Source organism: Miniopterus natalensis, chromosome 14 (genome assembly GCF_054644295.1).
Source record: "Miniopterus natalensis isolate mMinNat1 chromosome 14, mMinNat1.hap1, whole genome shotgun sequence".
NCBI classification, from domain to species: Eukaryota; Metazoa; Chordata; class Mammalia; order Chiroptera; family Miniopteridae; genus Miniopterus; species Miniopterus natalensis.
The window spans coordinates 58,756,500-58,779,105 of NC_142094.1; the positions used below are offsets into that span (position 1 = coordinate 58,756,500).

Here is a 22,606-nt window from a genome sequence, read left to right on the forward strand (position 1 = left end):
GGCCAAGCCCTGGACTCCTGAGTCTCAAAGCCCTGATCTTCAAGTTTCCTTTCGACGAAAACATTCCAAGCACTCCAGCCTAGGGGACGAAGGGATGGAGGGAACAGAGGCCCAGAGGCTAACTCTGATGGGGTTTTCAGAGGGGGCACATTTGCTCCATGGATTACAGGCAGCAAGGCCCTGGTGTGTGTGGGCCCCACGGTGCCTGGCCTACCTGCAGCTCGCATGCAGGTAACTCTGAGGAGTGACTAGCGACAATGAAGGGGCAGAGGCCCTGAGGAGCCGAGAGGTGGCTGTGGTGTCCGCACTGGAGGCCCGCCCCTGACCTATTTCGAGCTCCCAGGCACAGCCTGTGAGAAGGAGCCCCGTGGGACTCCCTTCCACTCACCTGCCCAGCACAACTGGCCCCATTCTCTGCAGGAGCAGCCAGCCTGACCTGGGAGTGGGAAAGCCAAGAGCTCTGGGAGGCAACTCATTCCATGATGCCCACAAGTCCTTCCTCCAAGTTCCTCAACTGTCAGAACGGCCCCTCTGAAATACACAGAGGACCTGATTGGATGTAACCGGCTGACAAAACCCGCCCTCAGGACATGGGCCCAGACACTTCCAAAGTCATTTCCAAGTACAATGAAAACAGCTTTCAAAATGTGGCCTCGACAGGGAATCCCAGGGAAACTGGAACAGAGCTCCCCTTCCTCTGGCATTGAACAGACAGGGTACTGCACCGGGACCCCCCATTTCCCAGGCGCTCCGACCCCGGGGGAGCTTGAGCAGGCCTGGGTACACCTGCCCGCTGGATGTAGGGGTGCACGCACTAGCTGGGCCCTGGCTGCCCTTCCCAGTCGCCCCGGGGCCTGGAAGACAGTTTCCCTTTTCGGCCGCATTTAACCTGCTGCGCATTTTTCTGTCCTAACACTGGACAGAGGCGGCGGACGGCAGAAGCGTGAGGGCGATGCCCTCTGAGGGACGCAGTCGCCCAGGAGCGGCCTCTGCAGCCGGCTCGGGCCGCGCGCGCCCCATTTCCAGGAGGTCCCAAGGCAGAGGGAGCCCGGAGCCCGGGGAGCTCGGCCGCCGGTCACGTGCTGCGCCCTGAAGTGCGCCCGGCCCATGACGTAACTACTCGAGAATTTAAAAGTCCCAAACTCGGAGGAAATCCAGCGCAGTTTTACGGCCAACCCACGCGCCGCCGTGGCCCACCCGGGGTGTCGGGTGGGACCACACGGACTCGGAAGGAGCCCAGCGGGGCGAGTCCACGGACACGTACCCCAATCACGGGCGGGGACCCCGGCCACCGCACGCACCCCCACCACGGGCGGGGACCTCAGCCGCGGGCGGGCGCCAAGACCAAGGGCGCGGACCCTGACCACAGACAGCGCGCGACAGAAGGAGCGTCCCGCGCAGAAGGCGGGCCGCCGGCTCCCCGCAGGCTCCCCGCAGACTCCCGCTTCCGCCAGCAGGAGACACCGCTGCGCGTCCAGCCACTTTCCTCCCCTCAACTAGCCCCAGTTGGGGAAAAGGCGAGACGAGCTCTGGCTTCCACCTCTAGCACGCCTCTGGCGGCCAAGGTCCCGGGGCGCTGGTTCCCCCGCCCCCCCAGCCCTGGGTGCCCGGCCCCCTCCCGCGCGCGGCCGCAACGCACTCACCGGCCCGGGGCGACCGGGCATGGCCGGCACCGAGCCGCCTGCCTGCAGGACGCGGCTGCCGACGAGTCCGGAGAGACCGAGTTTTCCGAGCGGGGCCGCGGCGCACGCCGTCCCCACGGCGGCAGAAGCGGGCGGCAAACTTTCCCGGGGCGAAGGCGCGGCGCGGGGCGGCGGCCGGGGGAGCGGCGCCCCGACGGGCGCGGGCAAAGTCGCAGCACAAAGGCCGGCGAGTGGGAGCGCGGCCGCCAGGCTCCTCCCCCCGCCGGTCCTCGCCCGCAGCCAGCTGCTCCCGCGGGCGCCGCGCTCCTCCCGGCCCAGGAATGCGCGCTCGGCCGGGCTCCGGGCGCACCCAGGGGCCCGCGCGGCGTGGAGCGAGCGGGGCGCGGGCGGGCGGGCGGACGGGCCGCGGACTCCTTCCAGGAGCCTCTGAGTCACGACCACTTGTCACCGTCCCTACTTTTTCCACGGCGCTTCCCACTACGCATGGCAGCGCGGGGAAGGTGCAGGCGTGGGAAATCCCCAGGAGGCCGGGCGCCCCAACTCTGCGGACCACGGGAGGGGGTCGGGGGGGGGCTGGCTCCCGTAAAGAAGGTGGGGATGAAACTGATGCCTCGCATGTTCCTGGAACCAAACTGTTCACCTGCGGAGACCTAATGCTGCTTAACAGCAGATGCTTGGAGCGCACTGTGCGCTGGTCCCCCAACCTGTTGACGCACCTTCCCGGCTGCCGCACCCTCCGAAGTGGGCGGAGCTGAAGGCAAACCACCTGGGCCGCGTGTTTCTGCTGTGAGTTGTGGATTTTGCTTTTTCCCTCACGCGGCCCCAGACCGACTCCTCTGCTGACAGACAGACCGCACTCCCAGAGCCACGCCGCCCTCCCCGCACCCTGCGACTGCACCTTCCTCCGCCTCTGTGCGGGCGGCTCAGCCCCTGGGAGGGGCCGGGGCTCCTGGGCCGCTTCCTACTTCTACTGTGTCTAGAAAACTTTGCTACATTTTATACACTTGGGGGCCAAAGGGCGGGAGGCGCAGGATGACTCAGCGCTTCCTTTCCGCCCTTAAAGAAACAGATGGCCGAGCCCCACGCGAAGGAATTCCCTGCGGAATAAAGAAGTAGGCCCTTACTGCCTTCCAGCAAAGTGTTATTTTTTAAAAACACCATGCTTCTGCCTGGGGGTGTGGCTCAGTGGTTGAGCATCGACCTATGTACCAGGAGGTCGTGGTTGATTCCCCGCCAGGGCACATCCACCCCCAGCTGGGGCGTGCAGGAGGCAGCCCATCAGTGACTCTCTCGTCGTTGATGTTTCTCTCTCTCCCTCTCCCTTCCTCTCTGAGATCAATACGGGCATATTCTTTAAAAGAAGATAGACCAAGTCCAGACCTCTCAAATCTCACAATAGGACAGAGATGCATCCACCCTGGAAACTCCTAGGCAACCCACACGGCCCTGGTCCCAGCCACAGCCAGAAGTGCTGCCCAGACAGTAACCCTGAAGCTCCCGTAAACTCTCTCCAGCTCCAGGTCCAGGTAACGACAGAATGCTGGCAGAGAGGAAGACATCAGATGCACACGCGTGCACTCCCTCTGGGGATACCTAGAACCCACCGAGAAAATGATTGAATCACAGGCAGGAAGGATGCACCTCGGCAGCTGCATCCGTGGCTGCATCGTGACGTGTTAAGGATTTCTCGGGTCTGAGTACAAGGAAGGCCAGGGTCTCTGCAGAAATGGAGTCTGGGTGAGTGTTTTCAGCAACGCCCCAGGGCAGTAGCTGTTAAACTGTCTTCTCCAGGGTCCTAGGGTTTCCAAAGTCCTCTTCGAGGCTGCCGTGGAGGCACACACAGCACCTGCGGGCACTATTCCAGGTGCCCGTGGGGGTATGAAAATGTGTAGGACAGGACCCTGCCTGGAAAGACGGACCCATGCTTGGAGAGGCGAGAGGCAGGAAGACAGAACCAAGGACACAGCAGACGCCAGGCGCGGTCGGCGTTTGCAGCAAAAACAAGCGGAGAGTAGGGCATGTGTGTTAGAAGTTATCTCAGGAGACTGAAAGGAAGCCCCGTTCTATCCAATTCTATCCATTCTGCCTATTTGACCTTCTCCGCCCTGGTGGACCGAGGGCCCGTCCCTGGACGGCCAACGCCACAATGTGATACATGGAGAAATCCGGGGAACAAGGCCAGGCACCGGGAACACGCAAGGCTGTGTTGATGCGGAAGGACAGAGGGTGTTCAGGGGGCAGCTGAACCATGCTTTTATCTCTGTCCCTCTCTCTTCCCCTCCCTCTCTCTCAAAGTCAATAAGAACATATTTTTAAAAAAAGAAAAACATTTTTAAATGACGGCTCTGACAGTGAACACCTGTGAGCACTCACCACCCAGCGGGCACGCTGCTGAGCGGCTCCCGCCTCCTCTCTCACCTGATCACCACCTGAGCCTGTGTGCTGGGCACAGCATTGTCCTCAGCTGACAGAGAAGGGAACCGACTTGGAAGACGGTGTCTTTTACCCGGGGTCACACTATGGGGAGCCGGGTTCACACACAGGCCGCGTCTGGGAGCCACACTCCTGACCAGTCCGCGTGGCCAGGGGCTGAACTTCGGGGCGTTTTTATTTACTGTGAACATGTCGGTGAAAAAGGCACCACAGGGAGCCCAGGATGGGCGCCCGCCCCCGCCGGTGAGTTCAGCCCTCACACTAACAACACAAGACACACCTCACGAGTGAAGTCTGAGAGAGTTGTTGTTTTTTTCTAGAAGGAATCCGCTTTGGGCTTCCGAGTCACATTCCATGGAGGGTTGTCCATGCTTCGAGGTGCATTCCTGAGCTACAACTCAGTTGTAAGGGCAGAGAGAAATGTGTAGGCGGGATTCAGGACTCCAAAAAATCCAGCCATCACCTCCGCCCTTGCTCAAATCAAATGTCAGCTTGAACCCAAAATACACGCAGGAAATGTGTGGGGGCAGCTTTCACACGACTGCGCAGCCTCACCCAGGATTCCCCGATGTGGCCTTGGATCGTCCCTGAGTGCACGCAGGCCCACTTCACCCAAGGCCCGCATCCCTCGAACCTGGGCTCTGCTGGGCTGCATTTGAACTTGGCCCAGTCCTATGATCGGTCACCTCCTGCACACACCCCAACCAGGGCTGGGGATCGAGCCTACAACTGAGGTGCGTGCCCTTGGCCATAACTGACCTTCAGTCCCTGGGGCTGACGGGCCAGGGCCTGAATCCTACTTCTGAGGAAGTCTCTGGCTCTATCGGAAGCAAAGTTCTGCCTGCCACACTGTCTTCCCCTGTAGCAAAGTTTGAGAACCACTGGTCTAAGGGACGCAGAAGCAGATAAACAAAAACTCAACCTTTGGATGCTACACCCTCAGCGCGAGGGAGGGAGTGGACGAATGATTCGTAACCAGAATGGTTTTGTTGTGTGTGGAACTAACCTGCACAACAGACTCTTATTTCTCTTTTGAGGCATATACCAAACAGACACACCCTATATCCACAGGACAAGACACAATCATTCCGCAGACACTTGTTGAGGCCCTACTATGTGCAGCCCATTGTGCTGCCCACAGAGGGCTCCCTGTCCAACGGTGACAGGCAGGCTTTGAGCACTTGCCCTGCCAGCCCTGGGCAGGCACATCCCCCACACGATCGCACTGAATCCTCACCAGGTAGGCACTAATTTTATACCCATTTTACAGATGAGGAAACTGAGGCCCCAAGCAATTAAGTAACTTGACGGAGGACCCAGAGCAAATGTGAACAGACGTGAACCCAGATTTATCCAGCTCAAAACACCCAAACTCTTCAGCGGAAGATGAAGCCGCCCTGCATGACAAACAGTAACACACCAGCCTCTGTCTTAACGTGGTGGACAGTTTACTGAAGGGACACTGGCTGCTTGGGGGGGGCGGGGCTGAGAGGGCTTCACAGGCGCACATTTGCCTGAGGCTGTTCGGTCTCTTGAACTAGAATGTGGTCCCTGAGGGGCCCACAAATGTGAGGAGGGGACGGTGGAGGTTCAGCCAGGGAGCAGAGCGTGGGAGTGGCGGCATCTCGGTCACACCGAAGCTTCTGCCTCTGATGCCTTCAGAGCCTGGCCCTGGCTCTGCTCTCACACTGTTTCCACCTTTTACATCAAAGGGAGGGACTTGGAGGTGAAGCCGCAGAATGACCTTTATTAGACACAGAGAGTCCCTGGATTCTCAGGAGAACGGGAAGGAGCCGGGAAGCGTAACCACCCGCCTGCTCCGGCCAGTCATGGTCCCCAAACGCAAGTGCAAGTGGAGCTTCTGAAAAGAAAAGACCTCCCGTGCCAGTGTGGGGCCATTTCTACAGAAAAATTACTCTCCACGGAAGATAAAATATGAACCAAAAGCATCCATTCAACAGGGGGCCTGTGGTTTCTAACAGATGAACTTCCCATATTCAAGGAAAAAAAAACCCAAAACACCAAAACTAAGCCCTGCGATGATCATTAAGGGCATTTTATCTCCCTTATTCGTGGCCCAGCTGTTGGAAGAGAAACTCAACGCGGGCTGTTGTCTCCTCTGAGAGTTTCCCCGATAAATCGCTCACAGACTCCCTCAGCCAGATGCTGAAACTCAAGTTTCAGGAACTTTCTCTGGCCTTGACTCTCATCTGAGACTGCCCTCCCCCGTCAGCACCCCCACCCTCCGCCATCAGCATCCACATACTCCCCAAATCGTGGGGAATCTGAGCCACAAGCAGAGGAGAGCGGGGCCTGCAAGCCCAGAGGCTGCAGCTTCCTCAGACACGACCCGAGGACCAGGTCACTTAAACCACGGCCAGCACCCCCGAAAACGATCTGCAGCATCGGTTTCCGCCAGGCTTACCTGGGTGCTCGCTGGGCACAGCCAAGGTGAGGCTCGTTCACTCACGGGGGTGCCGGCAGGTTTGCTGGAAAGGACACCGGCCTCCAGGCCGTAAGAAATGCATTCAGTGTGACTCAGACCAGTGTCCCCCCACGAGCCGTGTGGCCTTAAGGAAGCTGAACATCCTCTTTGGTCTCAGGTTTCTCGTCTGTAAAATGGGAATGCTGGCGATCCTCGTGGTCCTTCTTATTCTGATATTTCATGAGCCAGGGAGGAGGTGGGGCACCTCCTCGAAGGGTAGGCACCCCTGTTACCAGGCCTCGGGAGCCAGAGGGGCCGCTGCCCCAGACGTCCCTCATAGGTGGCCCAGAAAGGCGGTCTGGCCTACGCTGAGCCGTCCAGCCCAGGCCCGGCGCTCTCCTCTCCCCAAGATTCTGCTCTCCTTCGGCCAGCTCTGGCCAGGCACGATTAGATACCAGCTGCCCAGTCACTTGCCAGGAAGGGTCTCCTCCTCCGGCTGCTGTGCTGTGGTGTCTGGCCGCCGGCCGGGGACAGATGACTTCCAACACGGCCCCTCCCTCTAGGGTCGAGTTTCGGGATGGCCTCGCAGCTCAGAACGTCATGCCAAGACACTCGGGGCGATTTGTCCCACAAGATGCGCTCAGAGCCTGCCTTCCACTGGTGCGGCCGGGCTGGGCTCACCCACACTGGCTGGGCTCACCCACAGGGTCGCTCCTTCTCCCACAAATGCTTGGTTTCAGCCTCTTTGTGGCCACTCTCGGCAAGAGGTTAACCCCAAAGCCCTGGTTTCTCCCCGAGCGCTGGGCCTCGAATCAGATACAATGTTGCAACACTGAGCCACCCGGGGCTGGTGGCCAGGGCGGGAGGCAGCCTGGAGGGCAGTGACTCAGGCCAGAGCCGGCCGGGCAGACGCAAGGGAACCGCAGCGGCCTCAGCAGGCCCTGCCGAGCACAGTGTGTACCGGTGACCGGCCGAGCACCCTTCCGGCGATGATGAAAACAGCAATAGTAAAACAGTGACTCCTGGCATTTAAGTGCTCACCGCGTGCCAGGTAGACAGGAAACTGAGCTTCTACAGGTATTTTATTATCATTTTTAATCCTTGCCTGAGGATATTTTTTCCATTGATTTTTTAGAGAGAGTAGAAGGGAAGGGGGAGAGAGAGGGGGAGAAAGAGGGAGAGAGAGAGACCAAGAGAGAGAAACATGGATGTGAGAGAGGTCCATTGATTGGTGGCCTCCCGCACGAGCCCCAACCAGGGCCGGGGATCGAACCTGCAACGGAGGCACGTGCCCTTGACCTGAAATTGAACCCACGACCCCTCGGTGCATGGGCCGATGCTCTAAGCACTGAGCCCACCAGCCAGGGTCACGGGTATTATTTTTCTGTACTCTCCATAATAACTCCACGTGGTGGACCCTAGCATTACACAGGCAAGGAAACTGAGGCTGGAGCTCTCCTCTCGAGAGTCATGGCAGAACCAGAAATTAGACCAGGCCACCTGCTTCAAAGTCCTGTCTGACCTGGTTTTCCAGGACAGGAAGCCTCCCGTTCACCTGAGAGCGAGGTGGGCTGAATTATTCAGCGAGCGAGTATGGAGGGCCCACTGGGCGCCACGCGGGGTATCGGGTGCCCTGTCTGCAAGCCTAACGCTCCCGAAGGAAGAGGATCGTGGAGTTCTCTTGGCCAGAGGCCCAGCGAGACCCACCCTCTGTTGAAATGACCACCAACACATGTCTGAGCAAACGTTTCTAAACAGAGAATTAGAATCATGACACCCAACTCCTGGTCCTGAGCTTAAGGACGCTGTGGTCCAGGGAGGGAGGGAAGTCCAACCCTTGGAGAAGACACATACAGGGTGCCCCCCCAAATGTATACACATTTTAACAGCTGATAACTCACTTAATTTTGAAAATGAACTGTATGTTAATAACCACTGACTTTATAATCATTCAAAGTGTGTATGCACTTTTGGGGGATACCCTGTAGTGTGTGGACAAAAGCAGTGAGCCACCTGGTCCCTCAGGAGTGTGTGAGCACTGGGCTGGGGGTCAATTAACCACCTGCCTTACTCCTGCAGGGTGTCAACCCACCTGCCTACCCACCTACCAATTTACCCTGCCCTCCTTCCAGTGGAAAAGTCTGTGCTCAGAGTGCCCCGAATGCCCATCTCGGCCCCTCCCTAAAGGGAGACACCTTGGCTTCCCTCCTTAGCACCCAGCCTGGTGGACATTTGCTGGGTGACTGCTCGAGAACCTGTCCCTAGGCTAAGAGCTGACAGGCCTGGCTCTGTAATGGTCACAGCTCCGGCTACTAGATGCGGGCTTTCCATGGAGGACGCTGTGTGTCGCCTCCTCTCATCTCCCTTTAAAGCCCAGGAGACACTAGTGGCCCCATTTATCTGCAAAGAAGCTGCAGCTGGGAGCAGCTGGATGCCCACCTGCCCTGCCCCGGGAGCCGGGTCGGAATTAGAACTCCTAACAAGCCTCTCCCTCCAGCTGGATTCCAGCCTCTCCTCCTGCCCCTCCTCTTCCTGCTCCTCTCTCACCTGGGCAGCTGAGAATTCAGCGCTGACCCCTGTCGCCTCTCACTGCTGCACTGCCCACCCTGCTGGCTCCCCTGAGAGTCTCTCTGGGCGCCTTGCAGAAGGAGAGGGCGTTACAGGTATCAGTAACCAGACCTGTCCCAGCGCCTTCCCTGGAAACAGACACTCTCACAGTCTAGCCTGAATCAAAAGGCTGCTAAAATATTTACTGCCCAAGGACTTACCAGGCCCTGAGAAGAAGGGAGACCGAGGTGCAGTGAGCTGGGGCCCACTGACACCGCACACCCCACGGGACTCCCCTTCCCACAGTGCTTGTTTCTCAGGAAACTGTCCTCCAGTTGGGCTGTCCCATGCAGTAGCCACTAGCCCCACGTGGCCATTTCAATTGCAATTAATCAAAGTTAAGTAAAATTCACAGTTCAGCTCCTCAATGGCCCTGAAACTGACCGTGGCTTTTCAGGTGCCTCATTCCAGGTGCTCAGTAGCCACCTGTGGCTCGTGGGTGCAGGGAAACAGGCTCGTTCCATCACTGTAGAAAGTTCTGGTGAGCAGTGTTGTCTTAGTGAGTAACCTCCCACTAATCAGTTAATTATCAGGGATCTAAACAAGGAGCTGATGTCTGGAAAACGTTGCGGACGGTTCTAGTGCCAGCACTCACTCTTGTTAGTGCTCTGACCTTGAGGGAGACACATCTCCTGTCCGAGCCCCTGTCTCCCTCCCTGCAAACAGCACCTCCTAAGAGATGAGAAGGACCTGAGACACTGGGCCCAGAAGGAGCAAGTAGATGGGGGCGAAGGACGAGTCCCTATTCTGTGTCCGGCGCTCAAAAGAAAGTGCTCCTTCAATCCCAGGTACCATTTACAAGCAAATCAGCAGGTTCAGAAGGTCACGGAGCTGGAACTTGAGGTCTGTCAACTGTGAGGCCCGTGCTTGCCCCTCAGTAGAACTCAGAAGTCTATGGTCTTCTCTCAAAGGCCTAGAGGAGGGTTTGGGGTGGCTGACGTTGCTGGAAGAACAGCCCCCTACCCGTTGACGGGGTCCTCAGTGCAGTCAGCAGGGGCCTGTCAGTTCCCCCGTCTCTCCTGTTCCGAGCCTCAACAAGAACGCCCTGTTTCCTTCAGCTCAGGTCGGAAATCTCCATTTCTCAAACGTTGCCCCCGAAACCAACCTGGAGCCAGGTCTCCCACGGCGGCTCCCGCAGTGGCAGTAATGAGAGGGTCCAGGGAGAGAGGCCTGGTCAGTTCGGACACACTCATTTGGAAAATCACCACCTTGCCCCGGAGCTGACCCTTGGGTCCAGATGCAACAGGACAGAGGCCATGGGCAGAGCGCTCAGAAGCCCAGAAGAGCTGGAGCCAAGGCCATTTCCTCCCGTCGCGGGCGCAGGGTGCAGAGGATCAGCCCTGCCTCCCTCGGGGGGCACTGCCCTGTCGGTGTGGGTGCCACCTTGGCTGCTCTCTGATGCGGCCGGGCACTTTCCCAAGGCCCAGGTTCACCTCTGGGAAACTGGTTTCATGATGGAGCACAAAGCTTCTAAGCATAAAAGCTTCGTTTACAAAGCTCCTCTGACCTTTATGGTTCATCGTGCCTGGAGCTGTTGATAATAAGGCACACCTGAGTCATGTGCAGAGTCTTAGTTCCGAGGCACCTTAGAGTCACGTCACAAGCTCCTCGGGAGCCCAGGGGTGTTAGGGAAACCCCAGCGACGGACAAACCCGCACAGAGAGGCCAAGCCCTGGAAATGGCTCTGAGCCAGGCTCGAGTCTCCCTGTTCCCACAGGGTCTGTGACCGCTTTCTTTGGGGCCTTGGCATCTCCTCCTTTGCTTAATTGCCAGGGTGATTTTGATTCAATACACTTATTTATTTTTAAATCCTCACTGAGGATATTTTTTCCCCCATTGCTTTTCAGAGAGAGTGGAAGGAAGAGAGGGAGGTGGGGGGGGGGGGGAGAGGGAGAGAAACATCAATGTGAGAAACACATTGACATTGACTGGTTGCTTCCCACACATGACCGGACTGGGGCAAGGGATTGAGCGTGTCCTTGGCTGGGATCCAATCCCAGACCCTTCAGTCTGCCGGCCGATGCTCTAACCACTGAGCCAAACCGGCCAGGGTGATTCAATGCATTTAAAATAATAGTAGTTGCTGTTTTTATTATGCACGTACCATACACCAGGGATTAGACTAGATGCTTCGGAAACTTTCCGATTTTATTCTGACTCCAGCCCTAGTTGTTTTCCCATTTTATAGGCATGGAAACTGAGGACTGGAAGGTAAACTGGCTCGCCCAGGGTAGCACAGCCAGCAAGAAGCCTCTGGGATATGGACGGGCCTGTCCCGGCTCCACTGCCTCCCGTGTGGGGAGAAACCGCTCCAGGTAAAAAGGGCGTCAGAGCCGCTGCCCTGTGACAGCCCGAGATTTCTCAAAAGGAAGTTTAAAATAATAGAAGCTACGTAACATAAAATCAAACCCCGAGGGCCCTCGGGGAGGCGGGGCATCTGCTGTCCGGGCTTTACCTGCTGCTTTTTATTTTCTTTAATCTATGCAGCTGCAGCCATCCTCAAAACCTTGTCCCTAAACCTGAAAACGTGGCGTCACAGCCGGTAATTTTAGGAGGAGGAGGAATGACAAGCGGGACGGAGGAAGGGCGAGAGCAGGCGGGTGGCCTCAGGTCCCGCTCGGCCCCCTCCGCGGGGCGCCAGCGGCCGCTCCCCTCTCCCCCTCCCTCCCCTCCGTCAACTTTTCAACCCACTGCCCCACACGAGCCAGCCCAGGTCCACACAAAGACCCTACGCATCTGGGAATCATTCCGTCTTCTCAAAAATGCACTGATAATAGAAAAGGATACTTTTCCAACCATTTTCCCAAGTGGGAAAGAAAAACCCCTTTTAAAATATTCAGCAAAAAACAGCTTGGCGATGCCCAAGGTGGATCGAGAACTACACATCTGACCATCAGTGGGGTGGGAACAAAATGCCAAATCCTCAACTTTCCATCTACATGGAAGAGTCATGCGGACCTAAGTCAAAAACCATCCAAGCACCTTCTGTAGAAGAGTCTTAAAAACCAAGCGAGGCTGTCGGTGGGCCCCAGGCTTCCACCGTGTGCAGAAATCCACAGCTGCGCCACCCGGCCAATCCTGCTTCTCAGAGCTGGTGCCCACGTGCCCCTCACGTGTGGGGTGGCGGCTTGAGGTGAGCAAAGCCACGGAACACCCATGGCCCATCCCCCAGCTGGGCCAATTTCACGTCCGACGTTGGGAAATAAACAGTAAACATGTCTGTGCTCCCTGCACCCACACGTGTGTGAGACCAAGTTACCAAACGACCCCATCACTGAGACAGAAAACACATGGGCTAGATTCTGAGTCTGCTCTATGGTGTCAGTTCTGGTCGAGTCTGCAGAAACTTCAGAATCCCAGAGCCAACAGGAGCATGTCCCCCGATAACCCGCAAGAGGGAAAATCTGCTTTTGACTTGCTCTGCTCCCCGCGTGGCAACTCAAGTATTATTTTTCTGTTGAAATTCCGTGCACTACGACACACAATAAAAGACATACGTAAGGTTTCACCATAAAACACAATCTCTAAACCTTTGAACTTGAAGTAGGTCCCTGTGGGCTACACAGGACGAAAGAATTCACTCCCCTCGGCCAGTCAGCTATTTCAGCAGATGCAGAACTCTGTGCTGGACAAGAAAGGTGGCCAGGCCCTGGCTGGGTTGCTCGGTGGTTAGAGTGGTCTCCAGGAAGGTGACAGGCACCCAGGGACATGGAAGAAGGACCTGATGTGTCGTTTTGGGGAGGGGGGCTCTCCTGGTTAGATGGTTTCCTGCACCTTAACTAGGAATGTCAAGAGCCAGCCAGCAAGGGCTGCGGGACGACAGGCCACGGCAGCCGCAGAGTCGAGTGTGCGACGCAGATCCGACCTGCATCTGTCTCGGCCCAGAGCTGTGACAAGAGCTGCCGGTGGCAGCGAAGGCAGCTGGTGTCGGTGAGGTGCTCAGATGTGAGAAGCCGGCGACCGTGCGCTCTCCAGGCATGTGCGAAACCTGAGCCGAACCACTTGTGAAGCGCCCGCAGCTGCTTCGGAGGACAGGCTGGCAGCCGCAGGTACTATCAAAGTCCAACCCCGCCCTGCCTGAGCACACACCACGTGCGTGGACACGCATGCACACACATGTTCGCACACAGGCACACATGTGCGCGCATGCACACACACAGACATGCACACAGACACCCACACACGCCACATGCACGCACGTACGCACATGTGCTCACACATGCTCGAGTGCACACATGCACAGACACGCACACATGTGCGCACGCACACACACACGGCGCCAGAGTTCTAAGGACACCGTAAAGCCTGTTCACAGTGTCTGTCCACAGTGTCTCCATTTCCCTCTAAGGATGAAACGTCGAGGGGCAGCATTTGCCGGCACAGAGGCGGCGATTCGCTCTGCGCGGAAAGAAGCGGCAGGCGCCCTGCAAGCGGGAGGTCTGGGGCTCTGTTACGCCTGTCATTTGTGACCCTCACTCTCCAGGCCTCTGTGGAGTGTGACAGCTATGGGTGATCAGAGATTCCTGCTTCAGAGACTAGATCACTGTTGAGCCCATTTGCCTCAAGGTAATAGACTAGGTTAGTATTGTCCAGGGCTCAGGGGCGGAGAGTTGGGGTGTGGTGTGTAAGGGGTACAGGGTCGTGTGTGAGCAGAACCCTCCCTTACAAGACACGCAGCACCTGGGCGTCCCCGGCTCCCCCGAGGCTGGTACCTCTCACCCACCTTTGCTCTCCTCCTGCAGGTCTGGCCTCACAGGAAATGACCCCGCCCGTGACCTCTGCAGCGTCCTTCTCAGGAACCGAAGGTGAGGGTGCCAGGCCAGGCCCCGGGCTCTTGCTGGGACAATGTTAAGAAAGTGACAGACGGTGAGACGGGCACCTCTCTTCAGGCCCTAGCGAAAAGCCCGCATCCCACATAAAGCTTTCAGTGACTGCGACGCAAAAATTCCTGGGGGGGGGAATAGCCTCAGGCCGTCAATGGTCTGAGAGGCGTTGGGATCACTGAGGCCTCTCTGCAAGAACAAATCTAGGTTCCAAAGCAGAGGTACCTGGGCTCCAGAAAAGCATGATTGACCATAACCTCTGACCCCAGTGTGCGCCACCAGCCGCCGGCTGCCAGCAGCTCATGCTTGTGAAACAGGTTAAGTCGGATGAGTGCAAGTTCAAGCAAAGGCCCAGGCACGTGGACCGGCGCCCGGGCCTCCGCCCAGTGCCCACGTTTCCCAGCCTCAGCACATCCTGAGATTGGAGCAGGTAAACGTAAGCAACTGGACACGGAAAGCTTAGCTTCTTAATACCCCCCATCTATTCGATCACAGGAAGCGGGAGAGGACCACTCTGGGAGCTGACCCTGCCTCCCCAGCAACTCGTTCGGTTACGTACCTCTCCGCGTGGGCTGCCTCTGGGGCCAGCTTAGGGTCCCCAGCTTCTTCAGGTTCTGGAGGTGAAGATGCACCTGCCTTCCCATCTCCCACAGGAGTGGGAACCTCGGGCAGGGACTGCTGGTGCCCAGCTGGGCTGTCCCCACACAGGGTGGCTGGAGTCTCAGTCCCCCGGGCCCCCTCAGAGCAGCCGGGGTCCCCAAAGCCCCCTGGTGGTTCGGAGGCAGGAGCCACTCCTGAGAACATCCTCGCAGCTCCTGTTCCCAGCAGGTCACCAGGCCCACGTGCCTGGGTCTCAGCTGTGCTCAGACTGATGTCACCCTCATCTTCCCCAGCAACTCCTGCCACCAAGCCCGGCTCCGGGGGAGTGTCTGCCACTGCTGCTGGCTCATGGGCGCTCGGGTGGCCCAGGGCACTTTGTTTCTCTGAGATCCCCGCAGCACCTCCAGGCCTCCTCTCACCCGCTGTGCCGGGGGTCCAGGGCTCAGGGACGGCCTCGGCCACGGTAGGCGCATCCCCGCGGAGAGAAGGTGCCTCCAGGGCAGAGGTGGATGCTCCTGGGTGGGCAGAGCCCCGGGCACCTTCGGGCTGACTGTCAGCGGTGGGCGCTTCCCCATGCGGCTCTCCGGGAGGAAGTCTCTCATCTTGAGCGGAGTCCCCTTCCCTGTGGCTCTGGGTGGCCACCTGCCCGTCAGCAGCTTTGCCCACAGGAGACGCGGCCTGTGAGGAAGGAGGGGAAGCTGACTCCTGCAGGCCGCTTCCCCGCCCTGAGGGGGCCTGGCTGCCAAGCCCCTGCCCGGCCTCTCTGGCCCCCGCTGGCTTCTCGCTTTCCTTCGGCGCCTGTAGGTCACCAGCCACTTCCTTCCCCTCACTGGCACTTGGTGGGTCCTGCTCCACCCTCGGCCCTGCTGGCCCCAGCAGCGTCTCCGGTCCTGGATCCCGGGGAGCCGGGTGGGATGTCTCAGCCTCAACAGCCACCACCTGCTCCTTCTCTGAATCCACCCGGAGTCCAGCAGGAGGGGCGGGGACAGGGGCTACTCCCACTGCTTGAGTCCCATCTGGAAGCTTCTCTGGGCTCAGTGGCGCCTCGGGGTCCTTGCCCCCCCCACTCCCGCCGGCTCCTGCCTTTTCCCCAGGTGCTCGCTGGGGCCGGTCGGCGGCCAGGGCTCCGAGCGCCGACTTCTCGAAGATCTTGGTGATGTGCTCCCTGAAGTCGGGGAACCCGGCGACGATGCTTGACTGCCTGGGGCCCGTGTCCACGCCGCCCGACGCGCCCTTCCGCGGGTCCTGGGGAGGCTCCCGCGTCCTCTCCCCAGTGCTCCTCTCCCCTGTGCCCCTCGCACCAGAAGGGGGTTCAGGACTCTCGAGGGGCTGGGGGCCGGCTCCAGGAGCCTTGGCTGCTCTCTTCTCCCCTGTAGTCTGCTTGCCGCTGGCGGGAAGCGGCGTCCTGTCCAGGTAGGGCACAGAGTCCACAGGCCCTTCAGAGGTCCTGGCTTTGGGGCTTCCGCTGCTGGTTGGCACCACAGAGGTGCCCCCCGCCACGGCTCCTGGTTGCAAGAAGGAGGCGAGGGGGCCAGCAGCCAGCTTCCCAGAGGCAACATTTTCCAAGGAGAGTGGGGGCTCCCCTATGGGACCAGAGTTTTCACCGAGGCCCCTGGGGCCCTCTTCTGCCCCTCTCCTGGCAGCACTATCAATGTGCAGGTAAGGAGTGTCAGGAGCAGCCTCTCCCGGTGGCCCAGGTGGCGGGAGCCTCTCTGGGCCAGGGAGAGTCAGGGCTGCAGGAATGCCCACCGCGCTCCTGGGGATCCCACCCGGATCTCCCGCTGACAGCGAGGCATCCTGGCAGCCGGCCGAGGGCTGCTCAGCGTGGCCGGCCTCACCTGGGGCAGGGGCGGAAGCCTGCTTCCCAAGGGCGGGGCACTGCTCTGTCTGAAGGAAGCTACCACTCAGGGTACCCCCTGCCGGCTCCTCTGGAGCCCGATGCACCCCCAGGTCTCCTCTGTCAATGTCCCCACGGGTCTCAGCAGCCCCACCTTCCACACCTGGCTCCTGGGTGGATGGGAGACTTCCAAGGAGCTCCTGGGCCTCTGCGTCCGAGGCAGCCGGGTGCTCCATCTCCTGCAGGGCCGGCACTGGCTGCTGCTCGCCTTCCTGGGTGTCATCACAGGCCTCCCTCTCCTGGGCACCCTGAGTACCCTGAGTGAGGGTGAGGCTGGGGCTGGCAGGCGCTGGGGCGGGCAGGCCGTGAGCTGCATCCCGGAGAGCGCCTGAGTCAGATGGACAGGGCGGGGCCCCTGCTGTGTTCCCACCTGCCATCTCTGTCCTGCCCACGCCCGGGACCGGGGGCCAGGCGCCAGCTGCTTCAGACACACCTGTGTTCCCGAGACTTGCTGCTTCCCACTGGCTGCTGGCTGTCAGTGCACCAACCAGCTCCTGCTGGGACTCGCTCGGCCTCTGCCCAGCACAGCTGTCCTTTGTGCTCAGGCTGCCTGGGAGGGGAGAGTCTCCTGAGGTGTCTGCTGCAGGCAGCAGGACCCCAGAGGGCTGGCGCTCACTTGGTACTGGCTCTCGCCCACTCTCCCCAAGTGCGGGCGGCTCCGGCCGTGCGGTCACAGGGCTCTCCGCGATGGTGGCACCAGGAGCTGAACTTGGAGCATGGGGCAGGCTGCCTCTGGGAAGCTCACCTTGAAGTTCTGGTCTGGAAGTCTGCTCCCCGCCTCCGCGAGGGGACAAGCTCACCTCCTCCCGAGGCTCCCCGGGTACAAGGATTTGGGGAGACTCCACAACTGGGTTCCGAGGGCCTGGATCACCTGGCGAAGTCTTGCGCTCACTGTCACACGGCTGAGACTTCTCCACAAGCACATCAGAGACCGAAGCTTCTGGGTCCGGCTGGGATGGCTGGAGATGGTCCTCAGGAGACCCCGAGGGTCTCTCAGGGGCAGCTGCTTGTATTTGGTGCCCCGGACAGGACGGGTTTCCCTGCTGATCTGGCTCCTGAATGAGCGTCGTGAGCCCACAGTCCCCTGCCCAGCCCTTCCCATTGGGGGGATGTGGCCCCTCGGCTTGGACTTCCTGTCCAGCTGCATCATGCCCCAGCCCAGGGGGTTGGAAGGACGTCAGCGAGCCCTCCCCATCCTGGCTGCCAGGCTCCGGCGCCGACGGGGGGCTCCTGGTCTTTATTGCAGATGAGCTCTCCACCTCCGGGGCCTCCGGGACAACCTCGGCAGCAGAAGTCGACAGGAAGCCTGATTTCTCAGATTCTAAAGCAGGAAGAGAGTCCATTCTCCCCCGGCCCCCCATGTCCTGCAGGAGGTCAGGATGGTCGGGCTGCAACCCTGGCCCCTCCCGGGCAGCTCCTGGGGGAGCAGCATGCTCACTGGCTCCGTCCGGCTCGGGGGGCCTGGTGGGATCCTGGCGGGACCCGAGGTCTGAGGCCTGCTTCTCCTGTCCCGCCAACCCTGCACCTGCCAGCTGTTCGGCAGGAGCTGTAAGAAGGGGCATCTTGGGACTGGACACCAACTCCCTGGGCCCCCGGCTGGGTTCTTCTGTGGTCTGAGCAGCAAGGTTTGAAGCCAGATGTGGGTCCTGGGTACCCACAAGCTGAGCCCCCTTGGGCTGGTCACCTGTTGCCATGCAGACAGCCTTCCTGGGCTCAGCTCCTTGCACCTGAGTCTTCAGGGGGTGTTGAGCATTACTGGCATCCAGAGTCTCTGTCTGAGAACCCCCGGCCCCCAGGGCCTGGGCAGGACACGGCAGATCCTGGCAGCTTTCCTGGGGAGCAGCAATCACCTTAGCTTCTGGGGCAGCCCCAGGATTGCTCCCAGAGGGATGACAGACGCCCGAGTCGGCGACCAAATCCTGAAGTGGCATTTCCGCTTGGCAGTTCCCTCTGTCTGAGGCTTGGGGGGCTGGCTCCTGTGGGCCCAGGGGCTCGGGCATCGGGGGGCTCTCCTGCAGGCCAGCCAAGCTCTTGCCTGATGGGGCTGCAGGGGGGCTCGTGGGGACCACCTGCACAGGAGCCTCGCCCTGCTTGGACCCTGGTGGAGGGAGGCCACCTGAAGCCTCTTTCCCCTGGGACTCGGAGCCACCGGGCCGGCCATCCTCTTCGCCCTGCTGTTCCTCTGTCAACTCTCTGGGAGGCACTGGTGAGACTCCTGGCAGCTGGTCCATGGATCTGAAGGAAGCTGACTCCCTCCCTCCTTCCTTTAGGCCTTTCTCTTTCCCAGCCCTGGGGACAGTGGCAGCCACACTGTGCTGAGCAGGTCTGTCCCCTGGAGGGGCCAACGCTGCCCTGGGGTCTTCCTGAGCATTCAGAGAAGGGTCCCTCCTGGGGCGCTGAGCGAGGGGCTGAATGAGGGGCCAGTCTTCAGGTGCCGCTGCTGGGCTTGTGGAGTAAGCTTCAGGGGGGCCCTCAGCAAAGGGCAGGGAGCCCAAGGGGCTCTCCGGCTCCCAGGACGCTGGCGGGCTGGGCAGTGCAGAACCTTTCGGGCCCCCGGCTTTACGTGTCTGCTTCCTCGGCTTGGTCACTTCTGGGGACGCCATGCATGGGTCCAGGCCGGTAGCACCCTCAGACGTGGTGCCAGAGCCTCCGGGCGCGACGCTGTCAACAAGGAAAACATTTCATGTTTCATCAGATCCCACGGATGCCAAGGGCAGACAGGTCACAGGCAGAGTCACCCCACTAAACCCCATGCAGCTCATTCCTCCCACCAAGAGACCCCCCCCATCCCTCCCATGACCATTACACATGGCACCACTTTCCCCGAAAATCAACACGGGGAATCGCAAAGAGTCTGGTCCGTGCCGAGCCGGGGAGCGTGGAAACTAACTCACGATAGCTCAAAATGAGGGAAGCTCAGTAAGTTTTAAAATAAGTTTGATATAATGGTAGAGGGTTCGAAGCAGTTCTGCCTGGTTTGCTAACACTGTAGGTTCCAAACGCTCCTGGGACCCTGAGATGTTTGGGAAAAGGCACAAGTGGGCCCAGCTGTGCTTCGGAATAAAGGTACGTTAACTTCATTCCTCTCATTCAGCAGGTGTTGCTGTGAGAGGCACCGTCCAAGGTCGATTCTGTTACAATAAATGGGCATTATCTCGGAGAGGAAGACTACTCCCTCTTCTTCAACGCTGTTGAAACCGGAGGAGCGGAGAGCGGACTCGCACCCAGTTCAGCCCCTGACCTGCTTTTCTGCCCCTGTCCGGAGTCCTCGCCTCCCTCCCCTGGTGTTTACTTCCTGCCAGGGGAACAGTGAGTCAGAAGCCGGCCGGAGGCGGGAGCGGGACCCGGCTCCGCCGGACACACCGGCCTGGGCAGAGCCTGTGAATAGAAACTTCCCAGAGGTCTCTCTGGAAGGAACCGATGCTGCGGCTTAGGCCACGCATGGCTCGGTCACTCGGAGCTGGGCCACTGCTGCTCATGAAACACATCACATCTTTTCGATTTTTCTTTTTTCTGGGCCTGAGAACTGACCTTGTTTAGAGGGAAATTAAATGTTAAGGACAGACTGGGGTTGGCTTTCTCATGATGAGACCACAACACAAGTATTTTCAGATACCTGAGCAGCAGGATGGCCACAGCCTGGGCTTTGAGTGGCCTCCACCCAAGCTGATTCTAGGCTGTGTGACCTGCGGCAGGTTCCTCAACCTCCCTGATCCTGAGTTTCCTCATATAGCCCCTCCGGTCATCTACGTTCATCGACACCAGCTGCTGGGTGAGGTGACGGGCTTCAGCCCTGGGTCGGTACCCAGCATTGGGCAGATTTCGTCCACAGATGACTGGGGGGGGGGGGGGGGGGAGGCAGCCCACTTTTTATTTTTTTCAAACCATCTTTCTTCCTTCCCCAATCTGCTGCTACACTGTGGATTTTTTGTCCTGAATTCATATCTTTAAAAAGACCAAGAGGTTGCCCTGGCCGGGTGGTTCGGTTGGCTGGAGTGTCGTCCCTACACCAGGAGGCTTCGGGTTCGATTCCCAGTCAGGGCACATACCCAGGTTATAAGTTCAGTCCCCGGTCCGGATGGGTACAGGAGGCAACCAATCAAGGTTTTTCTCTCTTTTTCCCTCCCTTCCTCTGTCTCTAAAATCAATAAACATATCCTCGGCTGAGGGTTTAAAAAAAAAGCCAACAGGTTGAGCTTAATAAATACGCTACATCACCTGTTTCCCAAATATAAAGCTCTGAGGTGTCCTGCTCGAGAGGCCAGGACATCTAGCCCTTCCTGCTCTGTTTCCTGCAGACGGGTAACGATCAGAGCTGCCGCCCCTGCCGGGAACTGTCTCTTTCCCCCGCAGGCCCTGACTCCGCTCAGTTCCGAACTTTCCTCCCTCGGCAGAGCCAGCCCCTCTCCGGCCCCCGAGCCCCCACGGACGGCCCATAGCATCCCGCTTATTCCAGGATTATTGGTTTATACGCCTCTCTCCACAACCGGACCACACGTCCTGCTCATCTTCGCGCCTCTGGCCTCGGGCCCAGACCTCGGCCGGTGCTGGGCTGTGGGTCCGTGTTTGTTACATGGACTAAGAAACCTGCCCCCCACCGAGAGGATGAGGCCTGGTCGGGTGCTGAGGGTGCTGGGTGTGGGCAGGAACTGAGCTGTCCCTGAAGCACTGAGGGTTCTACCTGGGGACTGTCTGCGGGTTCTGTGGGTACCTGGGGATGTCTCCCAGCCACCATCCTCACCGCCCTCCCAGCCTCCCCTTCAGGGCCCCAACTGCAGGCCCTAAATCCATCTTCTGAATGCTCCCCTGGCATGCTGGACCCCTCGTTTAAGCACAAACCAGCCACCCCAAAGCACTGCCCCGCTTCCCGTTGCCGGCAGGATGCACCTCCGCCTCCCGGCTGCCCGCCAGGTGCTCCTCCGCCTGGCTCGCTTCTCCCACTGTGTGTGAGGTAAGTAAACACCCAGCACTGTGGTCGGCTGGCCTCCCGCCCACACAGAGCTCCAGTCCAGGAATCCTGCCCCTGCCTGCGCTGGCCCCTGGGGCCGCCCCCTTCTGTTCAGGCTCCCCCACACCCGCCACGCGACTCTCCTGGTCCAGCCCAGCCCTCGCAGAAGGCTCCTTCTGCTGACCACCGATGTCCCTGTGTCCCTCACGCAGCCGAAGGACACAGTGCAGCTGTTCTCGAGCCTGGTCCCTGGGTCAGGGGCACCTGTGTCCCTGAGACCTTGTTAGAAATTCTGGTTCTCAGGCCTCGCCCAGACCCACAGAAGCAGAATCTCTGGAGGAGGGGCCCGCAGTCTGTGCTTTAACCAGCCTGGCAGGTGACCCTGGTGCTGGCTCACTCTTGAGAACCGGGGACGACAGCGAAGACTCTAGGCTGCTGAGGCTCCACTCCTCCTCCCCTGACAAGGGTGCCAGGAATTCAGAGTCCACCGTCTCGGAGACAACACCTGGGGCTTTCCTCGGACGAATGAGCGGGCACAGTGTTGAAGGGCAGGAATGGCTACGAGCTCACAACTCTTTACCTAATTTCCTCCGGGGCCGCCTAACGGCTCTGTTATCCGGGGAAAGGCTTCAGGGTGAGACCCGCTGTGTTTTGAGGGGTTAAGAGGAAAGGGCTGCCCATCCCTGGTTGGTGGTAACCTTGGAGGGAAAGGGAGTCTCCATGGGACGGTGGGCGGTGGACCCGGAGCCAGCCTGGACGCAGGTACCCAGGGCTGCTATGCTCAGGGGTGGACGCTGCTGAGCACCAAGAGGTGCAACCTGGGGTTAAGCCTCGTCCTGGGAGGGTGGGGTCATCCTTGGAAGGATGGGCATCCGGGAGGCGCCGCCCAGCCCCTGCTGGGGCTTGGCCAATGCAGGGCTGAGTCACAACAGCGACACCACGTGGCAACCAGGAGGCAAGACAGTTGACCGGGTGGGACTCCCTCTAATCAGATGGAGAATTTGCCCCGTTGGGGGTGCATAAGGCTCCTGCGTAGTTCAGAGGGACACGGAGCCTCCGGGGGAAACTGGACTGTCTGCCGCAGGCACAGGTAACAGGGCCCCAGGCCTCAGTGCTCCATCCGCAGAGAGGAGATCACACCTGGGCAGAGGGACCTTCCTTGGCAATATCGACATGCGCCTTTCTCCCTATGTTCTTTCCTCGGCTCCAGCCCAGCAGGAGCCACCGCAG

General features: G+C 59.5%; 1 protein-coding gene across 1 annotated transcript in view; it reads right to left on the reverse strand.

Moving 5' to 3' along the window:
* LOC148091587 (transforming acidic coiled-coil-containing protein 2-like) overlaps positions 1–19,031 on the reverse strand; it is a 32,455-nt gene extending 13,424 nt beyond the window's left edge. Inside the window, exons 1-2 of the mRNA XM_087824096.1 lie at positions 14,491–19,031; positions 13,832–13,945 (exon numbers count right to left, since the gene is read on the reverse strand). Of these exons, the coding sequence (XP_087680222.1) occupies positions 13,832–13,945; positions 14,491–19,031 (4,655 nt within the window). The remainder of the gene's footprint in view (positions 1–13,831; positions 13,946–14,490) is intronic.
* Between the last annotated feature and the right edge of the window lie 3,575 nt (positions 19,032–22,606).